General features: G+C 37.9%; 2 protein-coding genes across 3 annotated transcripts in view; both read right to left on the reverse strand.

Moving 5' to 3' along the window:
• Positions 1–853: 853 nt before the first annotated feature.
• LOC134791559 (uncharacterized) lies at positions 854–7841 on the reverse strand. The gene is made up of 4 exons (XM_063762608.1): positions 7714–7841; positions 6374–6458; positions 1725–1888; positions 854–1070 (listed from the first exon to the last, which is right to left on the reverse strand). The coding sequence occupies exons 1-4, from the start codon at positions 7839–7841 to the stop codon at positions 854–856; spliced, it is 594 nt and encodes a 197-aa protein (XP_063618678.1).
• Positions 7842–13476: 5635 nt separating this feature from the next.
• Positions 13477–22166, reverse strand: part of LOC134791302 (galactokinase-like) — a 76973-nt gene continuing 68283 nt past the window's right edge. For both annotated transcript variants that reach the window (XM_063762311.1, XM_063762310.1), the window contains exon 9: positions 13477–14927. In XM_063762311.1, coding sequence (XP_063618381.1) covers positions 14814–14927 — 114 coding nt within the window. In that variant the 3' untranslated portion in view covers positions 13477–14813. The remainder of the gene's footprint in view (positions 14928–22166) is intronic.

Consider the following 22166-nt stretch of genomic DNA (forward strand, 5'->3'; position numbering starts at 1 on the left):
GATCACTCGTGCGTCTGTCTGTCCGTCTGTCACAGCCTATTTGCTCCAAAACTACTGGACCAATTAAGTTGAAATTTGGTACACATATGGAAGTCTGTGACCCAAAGACGGACATGTAATAAAAACAAATGAATTTTAAGCATAGGGGGCTCTTATAGGGGGAATATGAGAAAATTAAAAAACAAAGTTTTGCAAACCATATCGTGTTACATATTAAATGAAAGGGTTTATTTTAAGGATCTCAAATATATATTTTTTATAATCTTAAATGAAATAGTTTAGAAGTTATTTAAGATAATAGGCAAAAAATGACCATTCCCCCTACCCCCCCCCCCCCCCTAACTCCGATACTACTGGGTCTAAAATTTTGAAAAAAATACTCATAGTAGTTCTTTACCTCTAGATGACAGGAAAACCTATTAGAAATCTAGAGTCAAGCGTGAGTCGGACTTGAGAAAAAAACGCGGTTGGGCTGTTTTAGGGACACAGCCGTAATGGTTTACGTGAAATTCGGTGTGGACAGCTTTTGCGAAGGCCGAAGGCCAAGCTACGCGTAGGGCCGAAGGCCCGAAGCATCCCCCAGTAGCTTTTTGAAACGCACGGCCGAAGGCCGAGTTGCGGGAGGATAGTGTTCAAACACAGAACAATTATAGTACAAGTGTCTGAATGCGAAGGTCGAAGGCCCGGAGCCTCCGACATGTGCAATTGTGCATGCTTCTTGCAAAGGAGATCGTCGATTTTGGTCTATCTTTTGTTAAGCGATTGGGCCCGATACCTATAGATTACTGGAAAAACGTATAAGAAGTCTGCAATTATTAAGCGTGAGCCGGACTTAAGAATTGCGGATAAGATCTTAGAGCGCATCGGTTTGTTTGTACCGCAGGCGCGACTGATCGCGGAAGACACTGGTGAGGGTGGGGTGCGTAGACGAAGGCCTCTGTTCGCGCGCGGTGCGATTCGTACTCGTCGGGCCCAGAACGCTCCCACTGCTAGAGCTCTGGCACTTTTTAATGACTTTTTTAACATCAAACATGATGCTGACGTATACTACGATAGTGTCGGTGTCTTCACTAGAAAATTCTTAAATTATATTAATGTGTATTTGAAGAATGAATAATGGAATTTTCGTATATATTATGTATATATGTGTGTAAGTTTAAGTTTGACATCCTACCCTCTGTTGCATTTAATTTAATTTATGTGTACCTAATGTAATGTTTGTGATTTAACCTGACCGTATTTGATTGTTTATGTTTTGTTTTAATGTTTTAATCTCTAGACTGTGTTTGAATCTGATTGTATGTATTGTCCCTACTGTATAAGCGTTTTGGCATCATTAGCTGTAAGTTTATGCATGTGATTTAAAATAAAGAATAAGCTCTATCAGGGCCACAACCGCAATTGATTTACGTGAAACGTGGTGTGGACAGCTATATAGTGCGAAGGTCGAAGGCCGAGCTCTGCGTTGGGCCGAAAGCCTGAAGTATCCAGTATCTATTCACTCTCGATTTAAAGAGATCCAAGTCATAGTGGACTGGGAATAGATTTGCAGGAAGTGAATTCCACTCCTTAGCCGTTCGCATGATAAAGCTGGATGCATAGCGCTTAGTTCTAATCAGTGGCAGAGTAACGACGTAAGGGTGAAACGCAAGTCCGCGTCTAGTCCCACGGTGGCAGAACGGAGATGAGATAGATATTTAGCTAAGCGTGTTAAAAAGTAATACATAAAACTTACATCAAAACCCTGAACAGATCGGTAGGTAGTGGGTCGAAGAAGCTTCATCAGGGTGGCCCCGTCGGTTGCCGGGAGCCCCGCCCGCATCGCGGCGGTGGCAGCTCTGGCCCAGAGCACCACTGCGTCGTATAGATGAGCCGCTTCGATTGGTACCTAGTGACAAAACGAATACCGTTACGTAACAAGAAAAAACTAGCAACCTAAAGATGACACTCGGATGTCAGCTGTAGCTGTATTACTTTAATATTACGACATTGCTGCCGATGCAACTCCGCCGCTGTATTTGTCAATTTCATTGATAAAATGAGTGACTGAAATAAATGTCATATACTAAGAAAAAGTGACCAAGGCCTCCAGTGCCATATATTATATTATTTTTATTTCAGTTTATAATTTATATAGTAGTGTTTCTACTTGATAAAAACAAATTAAAATATTTTTCTGAAATAATTTAATTTGTTCAAATACTTTAAAATGAGTGACGTTCGCCGCCGCATAAGGTCAATTTCCAACGACAGCAGCACTACCATTCATTTTACTATGGAAATTGACAATAACACCGACGCGTTCGTACTAGTAGTGCAACTGCGGTCAGAAATGGAATGTTACCCCAGTCGCAATTATGACTGACGTTCAATCCGTCACTAATATCGACTATCATCTCGGTCTCGGTCGACTCTAGACTGCTAAATTAATAACGCTACCCGTACTTGGATAAAACAATAGGGTAGGTAGGTAGGTATGTGGTTATAAGGTCGTATCAAGTCGAATCAGTTCAAAACACTACCACATTGTCAATAGGGAGAGATATATGTAAAGTATGTAATTAGAATACTAACTAGTCATTTTGCAACCAAAAAAAAACCTTGCCAATTTTCCAATTAAAAAGTTAGGTTGGTCGTACACAAATTTCAGTTTAGTTTCACAGGTGTTTAAAATTTCTGATCGCGAACTTTTGCCCCAGTTTCTAAAATTCATACAGATGATCTTACTGCGTTTTTTTATTTACCTGTCCTTTCAATTAGCCAGCTTACTCAGCTGTGACCTAGTTCGGTTAAAAAGTAGGCAACGCATGTTATTTTCAGCTTGTTTACGAATCAGATTGGTTTCGAGCGTGGTTCTATGAATTTTGCATCAAAAAAGCATTATCTTTGAGTCGATCTGATTTAATTTTAGCCACGAAAGTGGCAAGCAAGAACGGTATCAGAATAGTAATAGGATGTTACAAAATTATAGGTATTTAATATAAGTAAATACATTAACTTTTCCTCTGAAACTGTTAAAAAAATCGGACTCGCACTTGCACAATTTTATTTCATTGTAATATGTTTAATGTTTATTTTGGTTTATCAATGTATTTAAATATAATTATTTAATAATCTAATGATTTATAAGGAAATCTTTGTAAATCAAATTTATATGGGAGTGTCGAAATGGCGCCATTAGAAAAAAAAAACATTTTCATTCTTCCTTTCGAAAAGATATCCTTATTGTTTGAAATCCTGAAGAGTACTTAATTTGATAAATAAGCCGTAAGCCAGAATAATGTACATTTTAGCTATAATTTTGAGTAATGAATATTTTAATAGCATTACTTGGCTTCATTTGTGTTTGTGTTTGTATTTTACCGCCAGTATTTTCCTGACGATGATCCGGTACAAAATTTTGATTTCACTTGGCAGCAAAATTTGTTCACCTCTTGAAACCTTCACAACGTTCAAAATTCCATAATTAGAAATCTTTTGCACGAGGGTTTAAAAGCAACGTTGCTCCCTTATTTAAATATTTAAATTTGATTGACAGCGTCAGGTTTCTGTTTAGAGTTAGACCAAGACAAGTATGCAACTATTTTATTAGCACACGCAGTGCAAGTGTTATTTTAAATGTCAAACTTCTATGAAATTATTACGTACAAATAACACTAGTACTGCGTGTGCTCTTAAAATAGTTGCAGACTTTTCTTGGTCAAAGAGCGGTTTCGCACTACGTCCGATGCGAATCCGATCCGAACCCGTGAAAATATGGGTCTAGAAAACTCGGACCGAATTCGGATATTCGCCTACGCACTAGTCCTATCCGAACCCGTGAAAATATGGGTCTAACTCGGACCGAATTCGGATATTCGCTTACGCACTAGTCCTATACTTACACTTAGGGTTTGCAATCCGGATCCGAAATGTATGCAATTATCCGGATCTGGATCCGGATCCGCGGATCTTTCCATACATTTCGGATCCGTCGTGCAAACCCTACTTACACTGAACTAATACACTGGATGCCTGCCGCTTCACGTCACCCAGCCGCCTACCCCGCCCGCCCCGTGCCTCTCTGCTCGTACGCAGCTCGGCTTTAACTCGGACGCAGTGCGCGAGCGTTCATACAAATAATACTAAGGCTACTTCGGCCCGTCAAAAATCTTCTCCGGAATGGAGATTCTATAGAATGACGGAAAGAAACCGGATGACGGAGATCGGATCTAGTGCGTAACTTACCATAGAAATAGTTCTACGGCTACAACGGACCATATTTTCACGGGTTCGGATCGGATTCGGATCGGACGTAGTGCGAAACCGCTCTAACTCTTGTCTCCCTATAACTCTTCCATATTGATGTGACAGTGACAGTTGCGTTTCGTTCGCTACGCAGCGTTAGCGATTGGCATGTTGTCTACGGGGCCTGGCCGCATAGCCAAGATGCCAATCGCTTACGCTCCGTAGCGATCGAAACGCAACTGTCACTGTCACACTAATATGGAAGAGTGATAGAGAGACATAATGCTTTTCGATGTCGAAGCGATAGCGATTGTAACCTTGGCTAGGCCGGCTGAACTCCAATCTCGTAGCATCTACTCGTATTAGTCGTTAGTAGAAATGAAACCCTATTGTTAGGAAAGGTTGGTTGCTTCCTTATTACGGGAATGACTGATGTTATTGAGTAAGTACTCCATATGTAGAAAATCTCTGATTGGGCCTTGATATTCAAGGTTGTGTATACTGAGTGTCATTTCATCAATTATTCGATTGATTTGCGAGTAGGTCCAAAGTAAATATATGGGTGGAGGGGTCAACAAATAGGGACTGAACTAGAGTAAAGTTTAATTAAGTAGATAGCTACGCAGTTTCAAGTTCAAACGTTCTACTGATATAGTTAGGAGTATAGCGTAGCTTGTCAAATACTAGTTACTTACTACTTTATTTTTAACCGACTGCAAAAAAGGAGGAGGTTACAATTCGACCGTTTTTGTTTCTGAAGTGAAAACTTCTTTAGCGGCGCTGGGCACTTTTTAAGGTGGGGGAAAAAATTATAAACTCGAGACAGCGTAAGGCGATCACGTGACCGTAAGGTTTAGATGGCCACTCATTTAGATGGCATTTAAATCAATAAAGAAAAACTCAATGACATTACATGAAAAAGGTTCTAATCTTGTACGGGTTGAAATACGAGGATCTCACAGTTACATTCTAACTTTATATCACTCAAATATAATTCAATAAAGCTACATCTTGATGAAATTGCTAATAAAAGTGAACTCTAGTACTAGAGTCTGGCTACTGAAATATTACACAAATGTTTGGCGGGAAATTCAAAAAATCTTGGGCTGGTCACACTTTGTGTATTAGGAATTATAGTTTTGATACTAGAAATTTTTTTTGATTTTCTGTGCACACGTAAGGTACTTACCTAAGGATATAAGTTAAATATACGTTGACACGCACTCAAAGTCAGCTCACATAATTTCTACCACTATGTAAAGTACAGTCAACGATAAACACATATGTTAACACTTTCTCACCATATACCATTGTAACAAGGCGAAAAATGAAATGTAGTGTAAATAAGATCTAGCTCGATAATACCGTAATATTAATCCATCACCAATAAAATACATAAGTACTATGCCAAATATGCTAAAAGCTAAGTATCAAAATATTTATAGAGCACCAACCTCCGAATTTGTTTACATTTCTTTAGGAGTTGTAAACATTGCAGTTTTTCGTTATACAACGCTACACGTCGACTTCGCACATTGTCGTAATTATTTACGAGCTTAAATAATACTTTGCGAACCTCACTCAGTGTATAGACATTATTAATATTATTTAAAATAAACCCCTTATAAACCGCAAACAATTTGAATGAATGACATAAATTGACAACTGACTTTTACCTTTTTTTAATAAATCATAGACAATTGGTGATACAACAACGAAATATCTGTCAACAATTTTTGGCTAGCCAGACTCTACCTAGTGAATAAAACTCAAAATATCATGACCAAATATATTTAGATGCGAGGTCTGCAAGGTAACTTTACAATTTCTATTCGAATTTTAAACAATTAACGCTACAAATTTGAATTTCGAATTTTAAACAAGCTCACTGACCAGCAATTTCGGAACTAAAGTTTTTCAATAGAAAGGAGGATGGGTCAATTATACATAGAGCTGCAGACATTTTGGACTAGTCATTGAGTTTTCACTTCTGTCGGCACTCCCGGAGTGCAACCCGTTGTTTTTTTTTCTCAAGTAAGTAAGTCATTTTTTTTTTCAAGGCTTATTACTAATGCTGAAAATTAAAGCAGGTAGTTAGTTAAACTAATATTAAATTAAGATGCTATAATGGAAGTATGTTACTTACAGAGGCGTCTTCGTAAAGCTTATGATAATTGGGCACACAGAACGGGGGCGCAGCCGAGTGGTTGCGTATCATCTGACACAGCTCCCTGAAACACAACTCTTGTTAGATACAGGCCAATTCAAACGTGCCCTAGTTAGTTGAATCGAGAAAACCGACCACACCGTGCACAGAACCGAGAAAAACGGCACTGTCTTGTCTCGGAGGCCAGGTCTCATTTTGGGTCGCTGAGCCAACGGAGTAAGTAAGTAAGTATAGACATCAAATCGATATTAGAATGATATTGGTTAGCTGTAATTCGCGTGTTCATTTCGCTCAGACTTGTCCGCACAAGTATTAGTGCGAGTGGGACGCCCGCGTGAATGACAGCTATTTAACTGATATGATTCCAATACTTATATCGTTTTTCCCGGGAAAGGATAGAATAGTCTTGATCAATCATTATCATCACGCAGACGAATTCGCGGGAAGAACCTAGTTAATAATAAAATTATAAATACAAAAGTAACTGTCTGAAGCGGAAAGAGGTACCTACGCTTAAACCTAAACCGCTAAACCGATGTAGATGATGGTATGGAAATAGTTTGAGACCTGAGGCAGGACATAGCAAAGTTTTTAACAATCATCATTATACTACACAAACGAAGTCCCGGGCAGAAGTTAGTATGTTAATAAAAAAGTTAATCCTCTGTTTATGACTCCAAATAGTCTGCCGCCCACAATATGGATACCTTTTGTAGCACTAAAGTAAGCATTCAAAGCTTAATAGCATCGTTCGCAGACGTTTCTGCTTGTTAAAGATTAATTCAGTAAAAATAATTAAAATTAAAAACTCAGTCTTAAAAAAGGTAAACATAATTAGTCCAAAAACCTATCTGTGCACGAAGATGGCAAAACATTATTGTATGGATAAATGGCCGGTTAGCCTACTCCTCAATTTTTAGGTTATACAACTATCCGGCAACAAGTCTAGGATAAGGGCTTTATTAACCCTGTAAGTATCTTTGATATGTATGAAACATGATCCTCAAATAAAAAATCGAGGGCCGCATATTGGTGTGTGATTCACGTCCTAAAAATAAGGAATAAAAGAGTTTCCGCCTGTATAAAAAGTCGAAAATATTAGCAGCACGTACAGGAATGATTCGCAACAATGGTACTTTTTCCTGACAATATTATACACGATGTTCACGAGCAACCACGCATTTCTGAGGCCAAAATAAGAAAAAATGTAATACGAGTTTAGGCCAAATTCGCCAAAAAAAAATCCCTACAAGTGTTTATCTTACCTCTTAGTCTTTCTTAACAAAGCTTTTTAACCTTACATACTTTTTTCTACTCACTCATAAATAGGATTCGTTGGAAATGAAGGCGTCAGTTTGAGAACAGCCCTGAAAGCCATGACGTCGCTACTGCTATTTTGACCCAGATGATCTGAAACAAACATTAAAACATTAAGTTTCTTATTCATTGGTAGTTTTTCGTGGCACTTTCTCCTTCTTTGTTTGTCTGTTTTTAAGTTAAGTAGAAATAGACATACGCCTCGATTCGGAAAATGAATTAGATTTCTTCTAGACTTCAACAAGTTACGATACGGATAATTTAAAGATATTTGTAAGATAGATATGTCAAATTTGACGTTTCCGCGATTCTGGAGGTCCTCTTGAACGATTTCGACAAGTTATGACTTAGATATCCAAGTCACATCTAGTCGATATCTTATGTAGATCTAGTTGATCTCTAAATCGTCTCAAGATCTTGTGATTATCTCGAAATCCGAATAGGCCTGATAATTTATTTTTAAGCACAGAACGAATAAAATTTAACTTTAGGTATCTCGAACATTTAAAGAACTATGAACTGCAACTCGTGTCGATTTAAAACTCTCCCTTTGGTCGTGTTTTAATTTACCACCACTCGTTTCGAATTTCCTATTTTTTCCCCTTGTATGTGGTCAAGGTCGAAAAAGCACTACACAGTCTGTTTAAATAGGATCGGCAATAATAATATTGACGTGAGCTTAGTGTTGGTAGGAACTCAAGTTCTTTGAGTCTGAATTTGAAGAACTCATCTCGTTTTTACGAGACCCTGCGCTTAAAAAAACTTCTGAGTTTTTAAGTCCCGAGTCGAGTCCTTTGTCGAGTCTTTTTTAAGAGGAAAGGACTCGAGCCTCCGAATTAAGACTTCGTAAAAAAATTATAGGTTTTTCCTAAGTAACAGTAATGAAATTAGACGTTACTGTTTGATTTGTATAGGTACCTACCCAATCCACAAATTATACATAAAGACAATGCATTCGAATTTTTTTGTAAAAAGAATCGAGTTCTCTGAAAAGGACTCAAGTCTCTACTCGAAGAACTCGAGTTCATACTTAATTATAAGAGTCTGAAAAACTGAGTCGAGTCTTGAAGTGGAGGACACAACGTGAGCTTTCGATTTGCAGTCCTCCTTTGAAACGTTTTCTTATTGCTTTTTCTATTTTCTTGCATCTGAAAATATCTCATCTATAAACGATATTCCGAGAAATAGATGACGATATATTTATTGCGACAGATATTTATTTTCATGATATTGCACCTTACAGCTCTCTCGTCTCTAAATATTACTCAAAGTGGGTCATCGGCACAGATGTGAAAGCTACCTAGGTAAATTACGAAATAAATATTTTTTATTTTCACATCTTGCATTTAAAGTAAAAATATCACCTACAAATATACTAATTTTGATATTGAATGTGTTTGATATTGAAATACGATTTTATTTTTAAATACGTTTGAATTTACTAAGGCAAAATATTCAGTTATGCATTTAAAAGAAAATTATATTTGTCATTCTCTCTGAAATAAGCAATGTTTTAGAAGTAAATAAGAAATAATATAAGAAAGTATATTTAATTCTAAGGGTAATTAACGCGTTTGGAGCGTATAATTGGGAAATGTTACTTATTTAATGACATCCTAAAAATTGCATTAAGTATAAAGAAAAAGAACCATTTTGCCTACTGTCTAATCTAATATTATATTTCGTTCGTTTCGTTCTTTTAGATATTACATTTACCAGGTAGTCCTTTAGACCTACGACTTCCTTCCTCCTTCCTTTCTTCCTTCCTTCGTCCTTTAAGGTGGTTCGCTTTCCATACAAAAACAATTGCGTTATATTAAGTAATTAAGTACCATGATTACTACATAAATATGTGCGCATCTGTATACTTTCGAATGTTTATTTGCGCTAAATTGATAGAAAACTTTGTTTTATACAGAAATCACGCAAAAAAACATTTTATGTTTTATCAATGCAATACCAAAATAACGTTATATGCGTGATTTCTGTATAAAACAAAGTTTTACTATCAATTTAGCGCAAGTAAACATTCGAAAGTAGACAGATGCGCAAACATTTATGTAGTAACACTGTGTAATTACTTAATGTAACGCAATTGTTTTTTGTATGGAAAGGGAACCACCTTTTAAGTATACTGAAGTTAGGTACAATATAGCTACATGATTTTAATACGGTATAATGCAAGATTTCATAGCCATTCTGACATCAGAATAGCGGGTGGACCTTTTTAGGGTTCCGTAACTCAAAAGGAAAAAACGGAACCCTTATAGGATCACTCGTGCGTCTGTCTGTCCGTCTGTCACAGCCTATTTGCTCCAAAACTACTGGACCAATTAAGTTGAACTTTGGTACACATATGGAAGTCTGTGACCCAAAGACGGACATGTAATAAAAACAAATGAATTTAAGCATAGGGGGCTCTTATAGGGGGAATATGAGAAAATTAAAAAACAAAGTTTTGCAAACCATATCGTGTTACATATTAAATGAAAGGGTTTATTTTAAGGATCTCAAATATATTTTTTTTATAATTTTAAATGAAATAATTTAAGATAATAGGCAAAAAATGACCATCCCCCCCCCCCCCCTTAACTCCGATACTACTGGGTCTAAAATTTTGAAAAAAATACTCATAGTAGTTCTATACCTCTAGATGACAGGAAAACCTATTAGAAATCTAGAGTCAAGCGTGAGTCGGACTTGAGAAGAAAAACGCGGTTGGGCTGTTTTAGGGACACAGCCGTAATGGTTTACGTGAAATTCGGTGTGGACAGCTTTTGCGAAGGCCGAAGGCCAAGCTACGCGTAGGGCCGAAGGCCCGAAGCATTCGCCAGTAGCTTTTTAAAACGCACGGCCGAAGGCCGAGTTGCGGGAGGTTAGTGTTCAAACACAGAACAATTATAGTACAAGTGTCTGAATGCGAAGGTCGAAGGCCCGGAGCCTCCGACATGTGCATGCTTCTTGCAAAGGAGATCGTCGATTTTGGTCTATCTTTTGTTAAGCGATTGGGCCCGATACCTATAGATTACTGGAAAAACGTATAAGAAGTCTGCAATTATTAAGCATGAGTCGGACTTAAGAATTGCGGATAAGCTCTATCAGGGCCACAACCGCAATTGATTTACGTGAAACGTGGTGTGGACAGCTAGTGCGAAGGTCGAAGGCCGAGCTCTGCGTTGGGCCGAAAGCCTGAAGTATCCAAGAGAGGTGCGCCTCCACGCAAGGTCGAAGGATGAGCTTTAGGAGGTTAGTGCTCAAACAGAACAAATAATTGGTTTAAGTACGAGTAGCTAAATGAGAAGGCTGAACTACCAGAGGGTTTACCGCGAACACCGAAGTTCGCAAATTGCGGGGATTTCTCCTTTACTCCAATGAAACCGTAATTAGAGTGACAGAGTGAGATGCCAGCAATTTGCGAACTTCGAACAAAATTAAAGATAGCCAGCCGTGTGTGGAAAAATTTAATGAGCAATTGAATGTACTTATGAACTTTGCTTTGCTCGCTCGTTCGAAAATGTGTGCGGTACGGAACCCTTGGGACGCGAGTTCGACTCGCACTTGACCGGTTTTTTATATATAAATCAATGTGCCACATATAAAAATAAACTTTTATCCAGGTTTGAACTTCGACTTCGTCCCTACTCATCCCATTGTACGGTAACCAGAGATGGGCATTATTCTAATAAACAATAATTCACGATTTTTTTAATTCACGAATGATTTATTCCCGGATGAATTATTCGCGAATTATTTTAGCCCATCTCTGGCAGTAACGCTGGTTTAAGGTTCCGTCACACAGGCGCATTTTCCGGGCGGGGCGTGAGCGTTTTATATGTAAAAGCGGCGTGCCCCGCTCACGCCCCGCCCGTAAAACGCGCCTGTGTGACGAAGCCTTTAGTCTGAATACGAACGGTACCTTTAGAGAAAGCAATTTAGCGAGTTACCCGAGTTACTGGCACGTGACCTTTTCTTCACATAATGTGCCTAAAGAAACGTAGTTAACATTCTCAGCGGCAATTAGTGTAACTCATAATTAACCATACTTACTTTGTGTCAATTCTTTCGGTTCAGTGCCGCAGTGAGCGTATTAAGATCTGTAATAAGTAATATAATTAGGTAAGTAATTAACTTTCCAACAAAACTTACATGACAAGCAATGTGTGTTAAATTTGTACATAAATTGCCTTAAGACTGACAGCTTTAACTAAATTGACAATTAGGATAATCAAATCATAATTTTGCAATTAATTTTTAAATAAACTGTGAAGCCATTTAAAGGTCGAAAACATGTACCTAAGCCAAATCTAGTCAAATAAGCACCCGCGAGTTGTACCCGGCGCAAAGTTGCCCATCATACTTGCCGCGTTTGGATGGTGATGGGCAACTTTTTTACCTATTGATTATATTTATCTTCGTGGGTAAATCTCTGCGATGTCTAAAGCGATTTTTTATAGAGTGTAAAGAGGTAACAGACAGGCAAGCACAGTTTCTTTAGCATTTATAATATACATAGCGATAGTATAATACTATAATTACGAGGTTGGTCACCCAGGGGCCTACTGCATAACAAAGTACAAGCTCATACTTTTAATTAGTGATTTTACATACAAAATCACGAATAGTACTTATTAGCTTGCATGTCTTTCCCATCACGGTACCTACAATGGTGTTCCGGACCTTTGGGAGGCGTGCGCGGAGCCGAAGCCAACACGTAGAAGCCCTTTTGACAAATGAGATGTGAGGGGTACACCGTGCGGATGCTGCCATTGCTGCCCTTGCCCGTGGCACGGGAGGCACGCGAAGGCAGCACCCGCCAGGGTGTAAGGACTATTCATTGAGAGTTCATGGAATCTAAAATGAATTAGGTTATCGGGTGAAAGTGATGGACTGAGTAGGTACGGAGTACTGTACTAAGGTTGTACATATATTATAATGCAGTAAGCCCCAGGCGTCTGTCTATATTACGGTACACTTTGTTAATTCGAATGAACCATCACAAACTCTCGTATTTCTAATAATAGTAAAATACATGTAAAGATCATTGACACCGCTTTGATGTTACCCGATTTGACTGTTATACACAATTCATGAATAAATTATGTAAAATACCTACGCTTTCACTATTTAGAAGCGCATTACTTTACATAAACAAAGGGATGGTTAAATTGATATAAATTTGTAAACTCTGGAAACCTAAGTAAAACTGTATTTTATAATAAATCGCTCTTATAATAATCTCAGCATATTCGGGCAGTGATTACACAAATAATATATTATTTTCTCACTACTATAATAGAATACTAAGATGCTCACTGCTACGGGCCTCTCGAAGCGTCGAAATAATCGTACATACCCACTTATGCGATTTGCGTTCATTGCGCCATTCGTTATTGGATCAATTGAATTCTTTGCACCTACTTAGTCGGCAATTATCTACAATCGCAAGCTATTTGTTTCAAGGTCTGTAAGAAGCCTTAAAACATCGACATCATCAATAATTCAACATTTATTTAAGATCGGGATCGTCCGTATTTAATCGTTATTTTCGAGAGTAACGGAAATTTTTGAGTTACATACCTTCTAACTATGTCTTCTAATGATTACAATGTTTAAATTTTTTAATAGAGTAAAATAGAACCTAAAAGATAGGACCTAAAATAAATGGATTGACAAGATAATAACGTAGCTCGTTGGAGATGAATAATTGGTATATTATATTAATATCCCTTTATATTACAAACACGGGTTAAAATAAAATAACTAAGTAGGTAAACAACAACAACTTTAATTTTTTGCTCGTATTTAGGTACCCATCAAATCGATTCTTACAGTTCTAAGAGTACAAATATATAATAAATTACTACATCAGTAATAGAAAATACGAGACAGGTACGTATTTAATAAAAAGTTTTTTGGAATGTTGTTTTCTGTTTGGCTTAATCACAAATCTGAACAATGTACCTAATAGTTATTTATTTCACACGGGGGAATAGTTGTTTAAAATTCCTCGTGCCAATATTAAATAGGTATCTACGCGAGCAAGCGAAAGATTCTAAAACTGAGGGGCTACCGCGAAAACCGAAATTCGCAAATTGCGGGGATCTTTCTCTTTTACTCCAATGAAGGCGTAATTAGAGTGACAGAGAAAAATGCCCCCATTTTGCGAACTTCGATTTTCGCGGTTATAGCCCTGGAATCTATTAGAGCGTTTTAAACCACGAATCAAACTTTGCTACCTAATGAATAGTAACATTTTTGACCGCAATACTAACTGTAAATCATTAAAAATCAAATCTAAATGAACGATATTAAATATTTATCAACCTGCCAAAATGAAGGAACATCTCAAAATTTGCATCAGATTACTGTTTTGTCTTTTTTGTGGATAAAAAGCTATTTTTTCTTCAGTATTTAAAGAATAAAGAGTTGCGGAGAAAAAATATTTTTTCTTGACAAATTATATGAACTCCTTAATATATTATCTGAAAAAACAAAACAAGGCAAAAACCTCTTTGAGCAATTCTTCGTAATGAAACTAATGAAATATATTCTCAACGCATGATTAACGTTAAGTAACTTATACTTAAGTTTGCGAAGTATGGAAGGATTTATCGTGGTAGATATCACCGTATAAATTCTTATTATTTCATTACATTACTTAGCACATATAATCATCATCATCAAAAATAAGAAATAATAACTTTACTAATTTAAAATTGATACAAAACTATTTAAAGTAAACACTTAAATAATCCCTTATTATTCCTACCTTATACAAAATATGTTTGGTCCCTTTCTTAAAAGTACAAATAGGTATTTTAATGACAAAAAAAGAAAAACTACACGTAGTTCCATAATTGTTCACGTTGTAGTTGTTATCCTAGCCTGTTGTTTTATTAACAGTGATCGTTAATCTTCCAGCAATTTTGGTGCAGCATTGTTGATTAAAAGCATATGTATGCCCTACTCTAGGTGGAATAGATAATTAGGGTTAATAACAGTAATATTAATTTTCTCCCTAGAAAAAAATTTAAGAAAATCCTTTATTTTTACTATGCTGCACCAAAATTGCTGGAAAATTAACGATCACTGTTTATTAAAGTTAAATGTTCAGTTTCCTCGCGCCGTCGCTAGGCACAGCCACTAAGAATGTAGGCTTTCCTTTGTATTCACTCAGAATTCGACTTTTGAGTTGTTCTACCGCAGCGTTTTTTACCTGAAAACAATAAAAAGAATATTATTAAGAGCTTGATAATATTACGCACAACGATATTACAGATCTTTATATAATAAAATGGTTCCTACAATAGCAAAGCAACCTTTCACAGTACGTGCTCGAGTGTTCGTACCTACGTCATTATTAACACACTGCCGAGTAAGCCTTGAAGAACTTATAATGAAATCCCGAATAATTATATAATAATTTAAAGACTTAACATTACTAACTTCAGGTGAAATCTTATACCTATATTGAAATCAATTGTTATCAGAGTTAAAGACTTGGTTCTACGAGATGTGATTACTTTAGAAAGATTAGGGGAGTTTAAATTACTTATCTGGGGGCACGGTAGTGCAAAGCGAAGCGCAAGGGCACTACCTACCTTTTCTCGAAGCGCTTCGTCGTTTTTTTGAACCCTCATAACTTAGGTTTTGATTATATTAGGTTTTACTTGTTAGTCTTGGCAACAGTTTACATGAATTTTTACACCGCCACACCATATTAAGGCAATTTTTATTTTTTGGTTGAGAAATATCACTTTTGACGCTGACGGATCGGTATCATATCCCTGTTACAAATTGTCGAATAGGTATTTTTTCTTCAGGCTTTTATCAAATTTGGCATATTTTCCCTTTTCTGCCGGCGTATTATGGATGGCTTTATCCATGTTTATCCACGTGATAAAATAACTGTCACTTTTTAACACCGTGGGATGGAAAGTGACGGACACCGTTTTACCACGCTGTCACGCAGACAAGAACGACCATCATATGAATCATATCCGTACTGTACTGTACAATATAAGCGCAATTTTAACGTAATGTCTATAATCTTCCATTGCGATACGAAGACGTATGGTATTTTCGTTACTTGACGGAAAATTTCATAACATTTATTGGGACAAATTGGAATTTTTTCTTAAAAAATTATATTAATTCTAACGGAAAGAAAAATTGTCCCACTATTTTTTGATGTTGTAGCGGTTTTGACGAGTCTTTTGTGTTGTTGTGTTTTTATGTGGTAATCATATGTGTGATGTGAGGTTGAGGATGTGAGGTGGTGGATCATTTACTTTTTAGAATTATATTTTATTGAATTAAAATATTTTTAACTAATTAAATGAACTTACATGATTTTAATCCCAATAAATTGTTGGAACACATGTTTACCTTATTATTACATATGATTACTTAAAACTAAGTAAAACTTTTACAAACAACTTCGATAAATCTCACCTCCCTCCACAAAACAATGTCTAGACATCTCCTTTTCAAGGACAAAAAGGGTAAATATAATAATAACGTTTAAAAGCTAATAATATTCAGACTCAAAATAATTTATTTTAATGAAGGTAGACACTTCCTACGTAAGAATATTTGGGCTTCTGAAGACTAAATAAATATTTTTTATAGTTTAAGTTGGTACCTACTGAACAATTTTCCTAGAAATCTTTAAAAAAATGACAACCTAAGGTTTAAAGTTAACATCTAAGGTACAACCGCCTGCGCTCGCGGTGTTCCAGCGCGGGGTTTGATAAAATTCGAGTCATGGACATTAAAAAAAATTGTCTTAACATTGCACCAATTCTTACTCACTTAATTAATACCTGCCTTGCCACATCTCTATACCCCGAACAACTCAAAACTGGTATAATACGCCCTATTTACAAAAAAGGAGCGCATAAAGACTATAACAACTATAGACCTATTACTATATTGTCGTGTATCGATAAGATAGTTGAGAGATACCTCGGTAACGAAATCAGTAACTTTTTGAATCAAAACAATATAATAAACAGTAAACAATACGGTTTTCAAAAAAACCGAAGTACCTCTCAGCTACTTTGTGACTTTAACAATGAAATCAACGAGCACATGCATGAAAAAAGGCATGTGCTCGTTGTTTTCATTGATTTTAGCAAAGCTTTTGAAATGTTAGATTATGAAACGTTGTATTGCAAACTAGAGCAGAGCGGTATACAGGGCCCTTTAGTTAACTTGCTGAAAAACTATCACAAAAATAGACACACACGAGTAAAGATAAACAACACATACAGTGACGAAATAAAAACCGAAAAAGGCACGGCACAAGGATCCATAATCGGCCCAACTGAGTACTTGCTGTATGTTAATGATATGTGCAACATAATAACCGAGGGCTCTGTCTATCAGTTCGCGGACGACACATGCATTATCACAGCCGACCGCGACATAGCGGCCGCCGAGCGCACAATGCAATCTAACTTCAACACCCTTTGCAAATGGGCGCACGACGTCGGTTTAGTAATTAACGCGCAAAAGACGAAAATAATGCATATTCGTTCGGCTCACAATAAAACCACTCATGACATTACTGTGTTTGCACACCAACATAGCTGCTTGCACCAATATAATATCACAAAGTGTAACTGTGATAAAATCGAAGTAGTCACAGAACACATGTATCTTGGGCTCATAATCGACCATAGATTCAACTGGGGACCTCATATTAATTATGTGTGCGATAAATTAAGAGCAATTTTAAGTAAAATGTCAACCCTAAGGTACAAATTACCGTACAAAACCTTGCGTATGCTGTACTTAGCCCTGGCTGACTCTGTGATCGGTTACGCTCTAAGTACATATGGTAGAACCTTTAAAACATATATAGAAAAAATATATAACCTACAGATAAGACTACTGAAGACAATTGTACCTAAGCATATAAAAAAGAAACACGAAACCGACTACGCACAACTTTTCAAATACTGTAATATACTCCCAGTTCAAAATAAATGTAAACTAGCCATACTAACTGAAGAATATCACCATGTTACTAAACTAAAAGAATATATAATATGTACAAAACTAAGAAGTTTACAGAGCCAAAACAAATATTGTTTACCCAAATATAAGAACATTTATGGCACTAGATTGTATACATATATATTGCCTAAAATATTAAATGATTTGCCAGAAGATACTAGAGTAAAATATGTAAACGGGAAAAATATAAAAAAAGTAATTAAGACGCACTTGTTACAATCTAACGACTTTAGTTACATATATTAAGAATCTTAATTAGTATAAGATAGATATGTATATTGTCATGTTATTTTCTCGAACTCCCCATCGGCATACAAACCTCCTCAAGGTTTTGCCCACGATGGGTCTTGTAATAATAATGTACTTTAATTAGCTTATTGTTCAATAAAAAAAAAAAAAAAAAAAAAGTTAAGAAAAATTGCCTTGCACTTTACTACCTACTACCTGCAAGGCGTTCAAACCAGGGAGGGACCGCATACGCGGAACATCCGCATTATTTTCAACATCCGCATCTGCATCCGCATCCGCATAAAATCGATGCGGAGCATCCGCATGATGCGGATGTCGACCAAGTCGGTAACAGGAACGTATTAGCGGCGGCGCCGGCGGCGTAAGTCATTATATATAAAGAAATCGTCTAGATCCCGAAAATTCGGCCAAGTTACTGTTTATTAAGTTTTATTTAAACCACCTGTTGCACCTATATTCTTGCTCAAATACTAAACGTTTCGTTTTTTTTAAATAAAAAATGCTAAAAATGTAATATTTGTCATTTTTAAGTACCAAATCTTGACATCCGCATCCGCGGATGTGAGGCTTTAAATATCCGCACCCGCATCCGCGGATGTCAAAAAATCTGCATCCGCAACATCCCTAGTTCAAACGAGAATCGTCCTAAGGGTGAAACACCGCGAGTGCAGCCGATTGTAAATATTAAATATGCCGTTAAATAATATAGGTAGGTAATACTGAACTGAGGTATTTTTTTGACTCCTAAAATGTTTGAGGCAGTGAAATAAATCTGAGATTCCATATGTTTACTTAAAAACAAGATAAGTTACTTAGAATTCCATAAAAACATCAGATTAATATACTACAGGTCATTCAAGAGTCGTTACCGTTGAAGAGCTCTTAAAAAATACATGACTCAAGTTATGCGTTTCCTTAACGTCTGTTTAAGCTTTCATAAGGCCTTTAAGGATGACTCATGCTAGACCGGGCCGTGCCCGGGCCGAGGCGTCCGACATGTCATTTTCAATGACTGCTGGTCGGTGATCACGTGGTGCTTTCCATAGAAAACGAAGCGCCTGAAGCCCCGGCCCGGTCTAGCGTGAATCATCCTTTATCGTGTTGCTAACTTTTATATATTTCAAGTATTAATGTTTGTAATAAATAATTTGCCACTGTTCAAACGTGTCGAGGTTGCGGGCAAACAGCTCCGATCCACGGGTAGACTACGCACAGTGCCGCGTCGCATGGCACTTTCAGTCAAAAATCCGAGGGCGATTGGACCAACGTACTATGAACGTCTACCTGCAAAATTGCGAACCGAACCATCTGACGAAACATTTGAACGCCAATTGAGACTCTTTTTATTGGATAATCCATTATATTCTGTAAATGAATATATGGAAATGACATGTAATACAATAAACTGAATGTAATTAATTTTTCTATTTGACCTGTATTTCATTTTTATTTTTATTTGACGGTCATTATGAGATATCCATGCTTCCTGTATTGACATAGGTTTTTCATTTTGTATTATTTGACATTGTTAATTTTTGTAGTTAATTAATTGATTGCTTATAATGGTTTTTAAATTGTGTATTGCTTGACATTTGTATAATTATAATCAATTGTTATTTTCCTACTTTACGATCATAATATAAATTCGTATAGATTAGTGTAAAATCATTTATATTGTAATTTCATATTATGAAATAAATAAATCTAAATCTAAATCTAAATCTATGCTATATTTTGTGAATGAAAATGATCGTAAATGGGTCTGGGGGCCGATTTTTGAATTTCGACCGCTCGATTTCGTGTATTTCGTTCAATAATATCGGCAATACTAGGCATTTAAATTCTACTAATAGAATTGAATACGAGTGGTCAATACCACTCGATTCCCAATTTCTATCGCTCGTATTTCACAAATTAGTATCTCGCCGTTTTCGACCGATTGTCGCGAGTGACGAAATCGAGTGATCGAAATAAAAAAAAAATAAGTTCAAAAACTAAAACCCGACTACTGCAAATCGCGCTCTAAAAAATATGAAACAAGATAGAATTCTTATCTGAAATTATCATATAGGAAAATTATAAGAGTTATCATTTTTTTTATATATTTACAGAGATATTCAAACGATCGCCGTGGACGTATGCCACGATTATAAACTTTAAGGTAAAGTGGTATAACTCTTATAATTTTCCTATATGATAATTTCAGATAAGAATTCTATCTTGTTTAATACTTTTTCTCAAAAATGGACGGCAAAGTCGACTTTGCCGTTTAAAAAATAGGTTGCGAAGCGCGTAGTTTATGGTCAGTCAAAAATTAAAAAGTTAAAAACATTGCAGTCTCGATTTTGGGACTGCAATGTTGCATACAAATTCCATTATTTGTCGAGTTCCAAACTTTTTAAAAGTTGAAATGGCCATATCAAATGAAGGCACAGGCCCATTAAACAGCCAAACAGATGATTAGTACCGCGACTATTTAGCTGTCTCAAATAGGTTGACGTATTTTCGGCAGAAAAATACACTTCTATTTTTTTATTAAAAAAATAAAAAGGCGGCAAAGCTAATTTTTTCAATTGTTTCTACTTTTTTTTCTGTGAAAATATATACGTAAGAACGTTGCTTTTGTAAAATATTTCTATGATATTTATATTTCTTGCACCATTTTTGAGAAAAGCACTATATATGACTCGGCTGGAAGGCTACTTGCTGGCTTCGGATTCAATTAAACGGACTCCCAAGGTCGTCCGTTTAAAACGAATCCTCAGCCTGCAAGTAGCTACTTCCGAGCCTCGACAATAATGTACTATTAAGAGCGCGATTTGCAGTAGTCGGGTTTTAGTTATTGAACTTATTTTTTATTTAATTAAGTTTGGGGTCAGGATTTCGTTACTTACAATAATAAGTCACTTTATATTACTTTTGCGAGGGCGTCCTCAGTACAGAAATGCACGCAGAACGCCGCATATATCGGGCTACGCCCGACAACCTTTGGCATGAAGGCGCCTTCGGCGCCTGGCTTTGGAACGCGTACAGCGAGCTTAGTACGTCGGGCTACGCCCGACTCTTTTAGTATGAGGGCGCCGAAGGCGCCCGGCTTTGGAACGCGTACATCGTGCTTCGTACGTTGGGCTACGCCCGACTCTTTTAGTCTGAGGGTGGCGAAGGCGCCCGGCTTTGGACCGCGTACAGCGCGCCACGTCGGTACATCGGGCTACGCCTGACCCTTTTAGTGTGAGGGCGCCGAAGGCGCCCGGCTTTGGAACGCGTACATCGTGCCTCGTACGTCGGGCTACGCCCGACTCTTTTAGTATGAGGGCGCCGAAGGCGCCCGGATTTGGAACGCGTACATCGTGCTTCGTATGTCGGGCTACGCCCGACTCTTTGAGTATGAGGGCGCCGAAGGCGCCCGGCTTTGGAACGCGTACAGCGAGTCTCGTACGTCGGGCTACGCCCGACTCTTTTAGTATGAATGCGCCGAAGGCGCCCGGCTTTGGAACGCGTACATCGTGCGTCGTACGTCGGGCTACGCCCGACTCTTTTGGTATGAGGGCGCTGGAGGCGCCCAGCTTTGGAACGCGTACAACAAGCCTTGTACATCTGGCTACGCCCGACTCGTTTAGTATGAGGGCGCCGAAGGCGCCCGGCTTTGGGACGCGTACATCAGGCCTCGTACGTCGGGCTACGCTCGACTCTTTTGGTATGAGGGCGCCGGAGGCGCCCGGCTTTGGAACGCGTACAACGAGCCTCGTACGTCGGGCTACGCCCGACTCGTTTAGTATGAGGGCGCCGATGGCGCCCGGCTTTGGAACGCGTACAGCGAGCCTAGTACGTCGGGCTACGCCCGCCTCTTTTAGTATGAGGGCGCCGAAGGCGCCCGGCTTTGGAACGCGTACATCGTGCTTCGTACGTCGGGCTACGCCTGACCCTTTTAGTGTGAGGGCGCCGAAGGTGCCCGGCTTTGGAACGCGTACATCGTGCCTCGTACGTCGGGCTACGCCCGACTCTTTTAGTATGAGGGCGCCGAAGGCGCCCGGCTTTGGAAAGCGTACATCGTGCTTCGTACGTCGGGCTACGGCCGACTCTTTTAGTATGAGGGCGCCGAAGGCGCCCGGTTTTGGAACGCGTACAGCGAGCCTCGTACGTCGGGCTACGCCCGACTCTTTTAGTGTGAGGGCGCCGAAGA

Source organism: Cydia splendana, chromosome 6 (assembly GCF_910591565.1).
Source record: "Cydia splendana chromosome 6, ilCydSple1.2, whole genome shotgun sequence".
Taxonomy (NCBI): domain Eukaryota; kingdom Metazoa; phylum Arthropoda; class Insecta; order Lepidoptera; family Tortricidae; genus Cydia; species Cydia splendana.

Bases quoted from the DNA above. Each gene is read 5' to 3' on its own strand.
- LOC134791559 (XM_063762608.1), bottom strand. From the start codon at position 7,841: ATGAATAAGAAACTTAATGTTTTAATGTTTGTTTCAGATCATCTGGGT. The intron at 1,889-6,373 runs GTAAGTAACATA...TTTTGTCACTAG, and splicing joins AGCTTTACGAAGACGCCTCT to GTACCAATCGAAGCGGCTCA. The intron at 1,071-1,724 runs GTATTACTTTTT...AGAATTTTCTAG, and splicing joins GGTTTTGATGTAAGTTTTAT to TGAAGACACCGACACTATCG.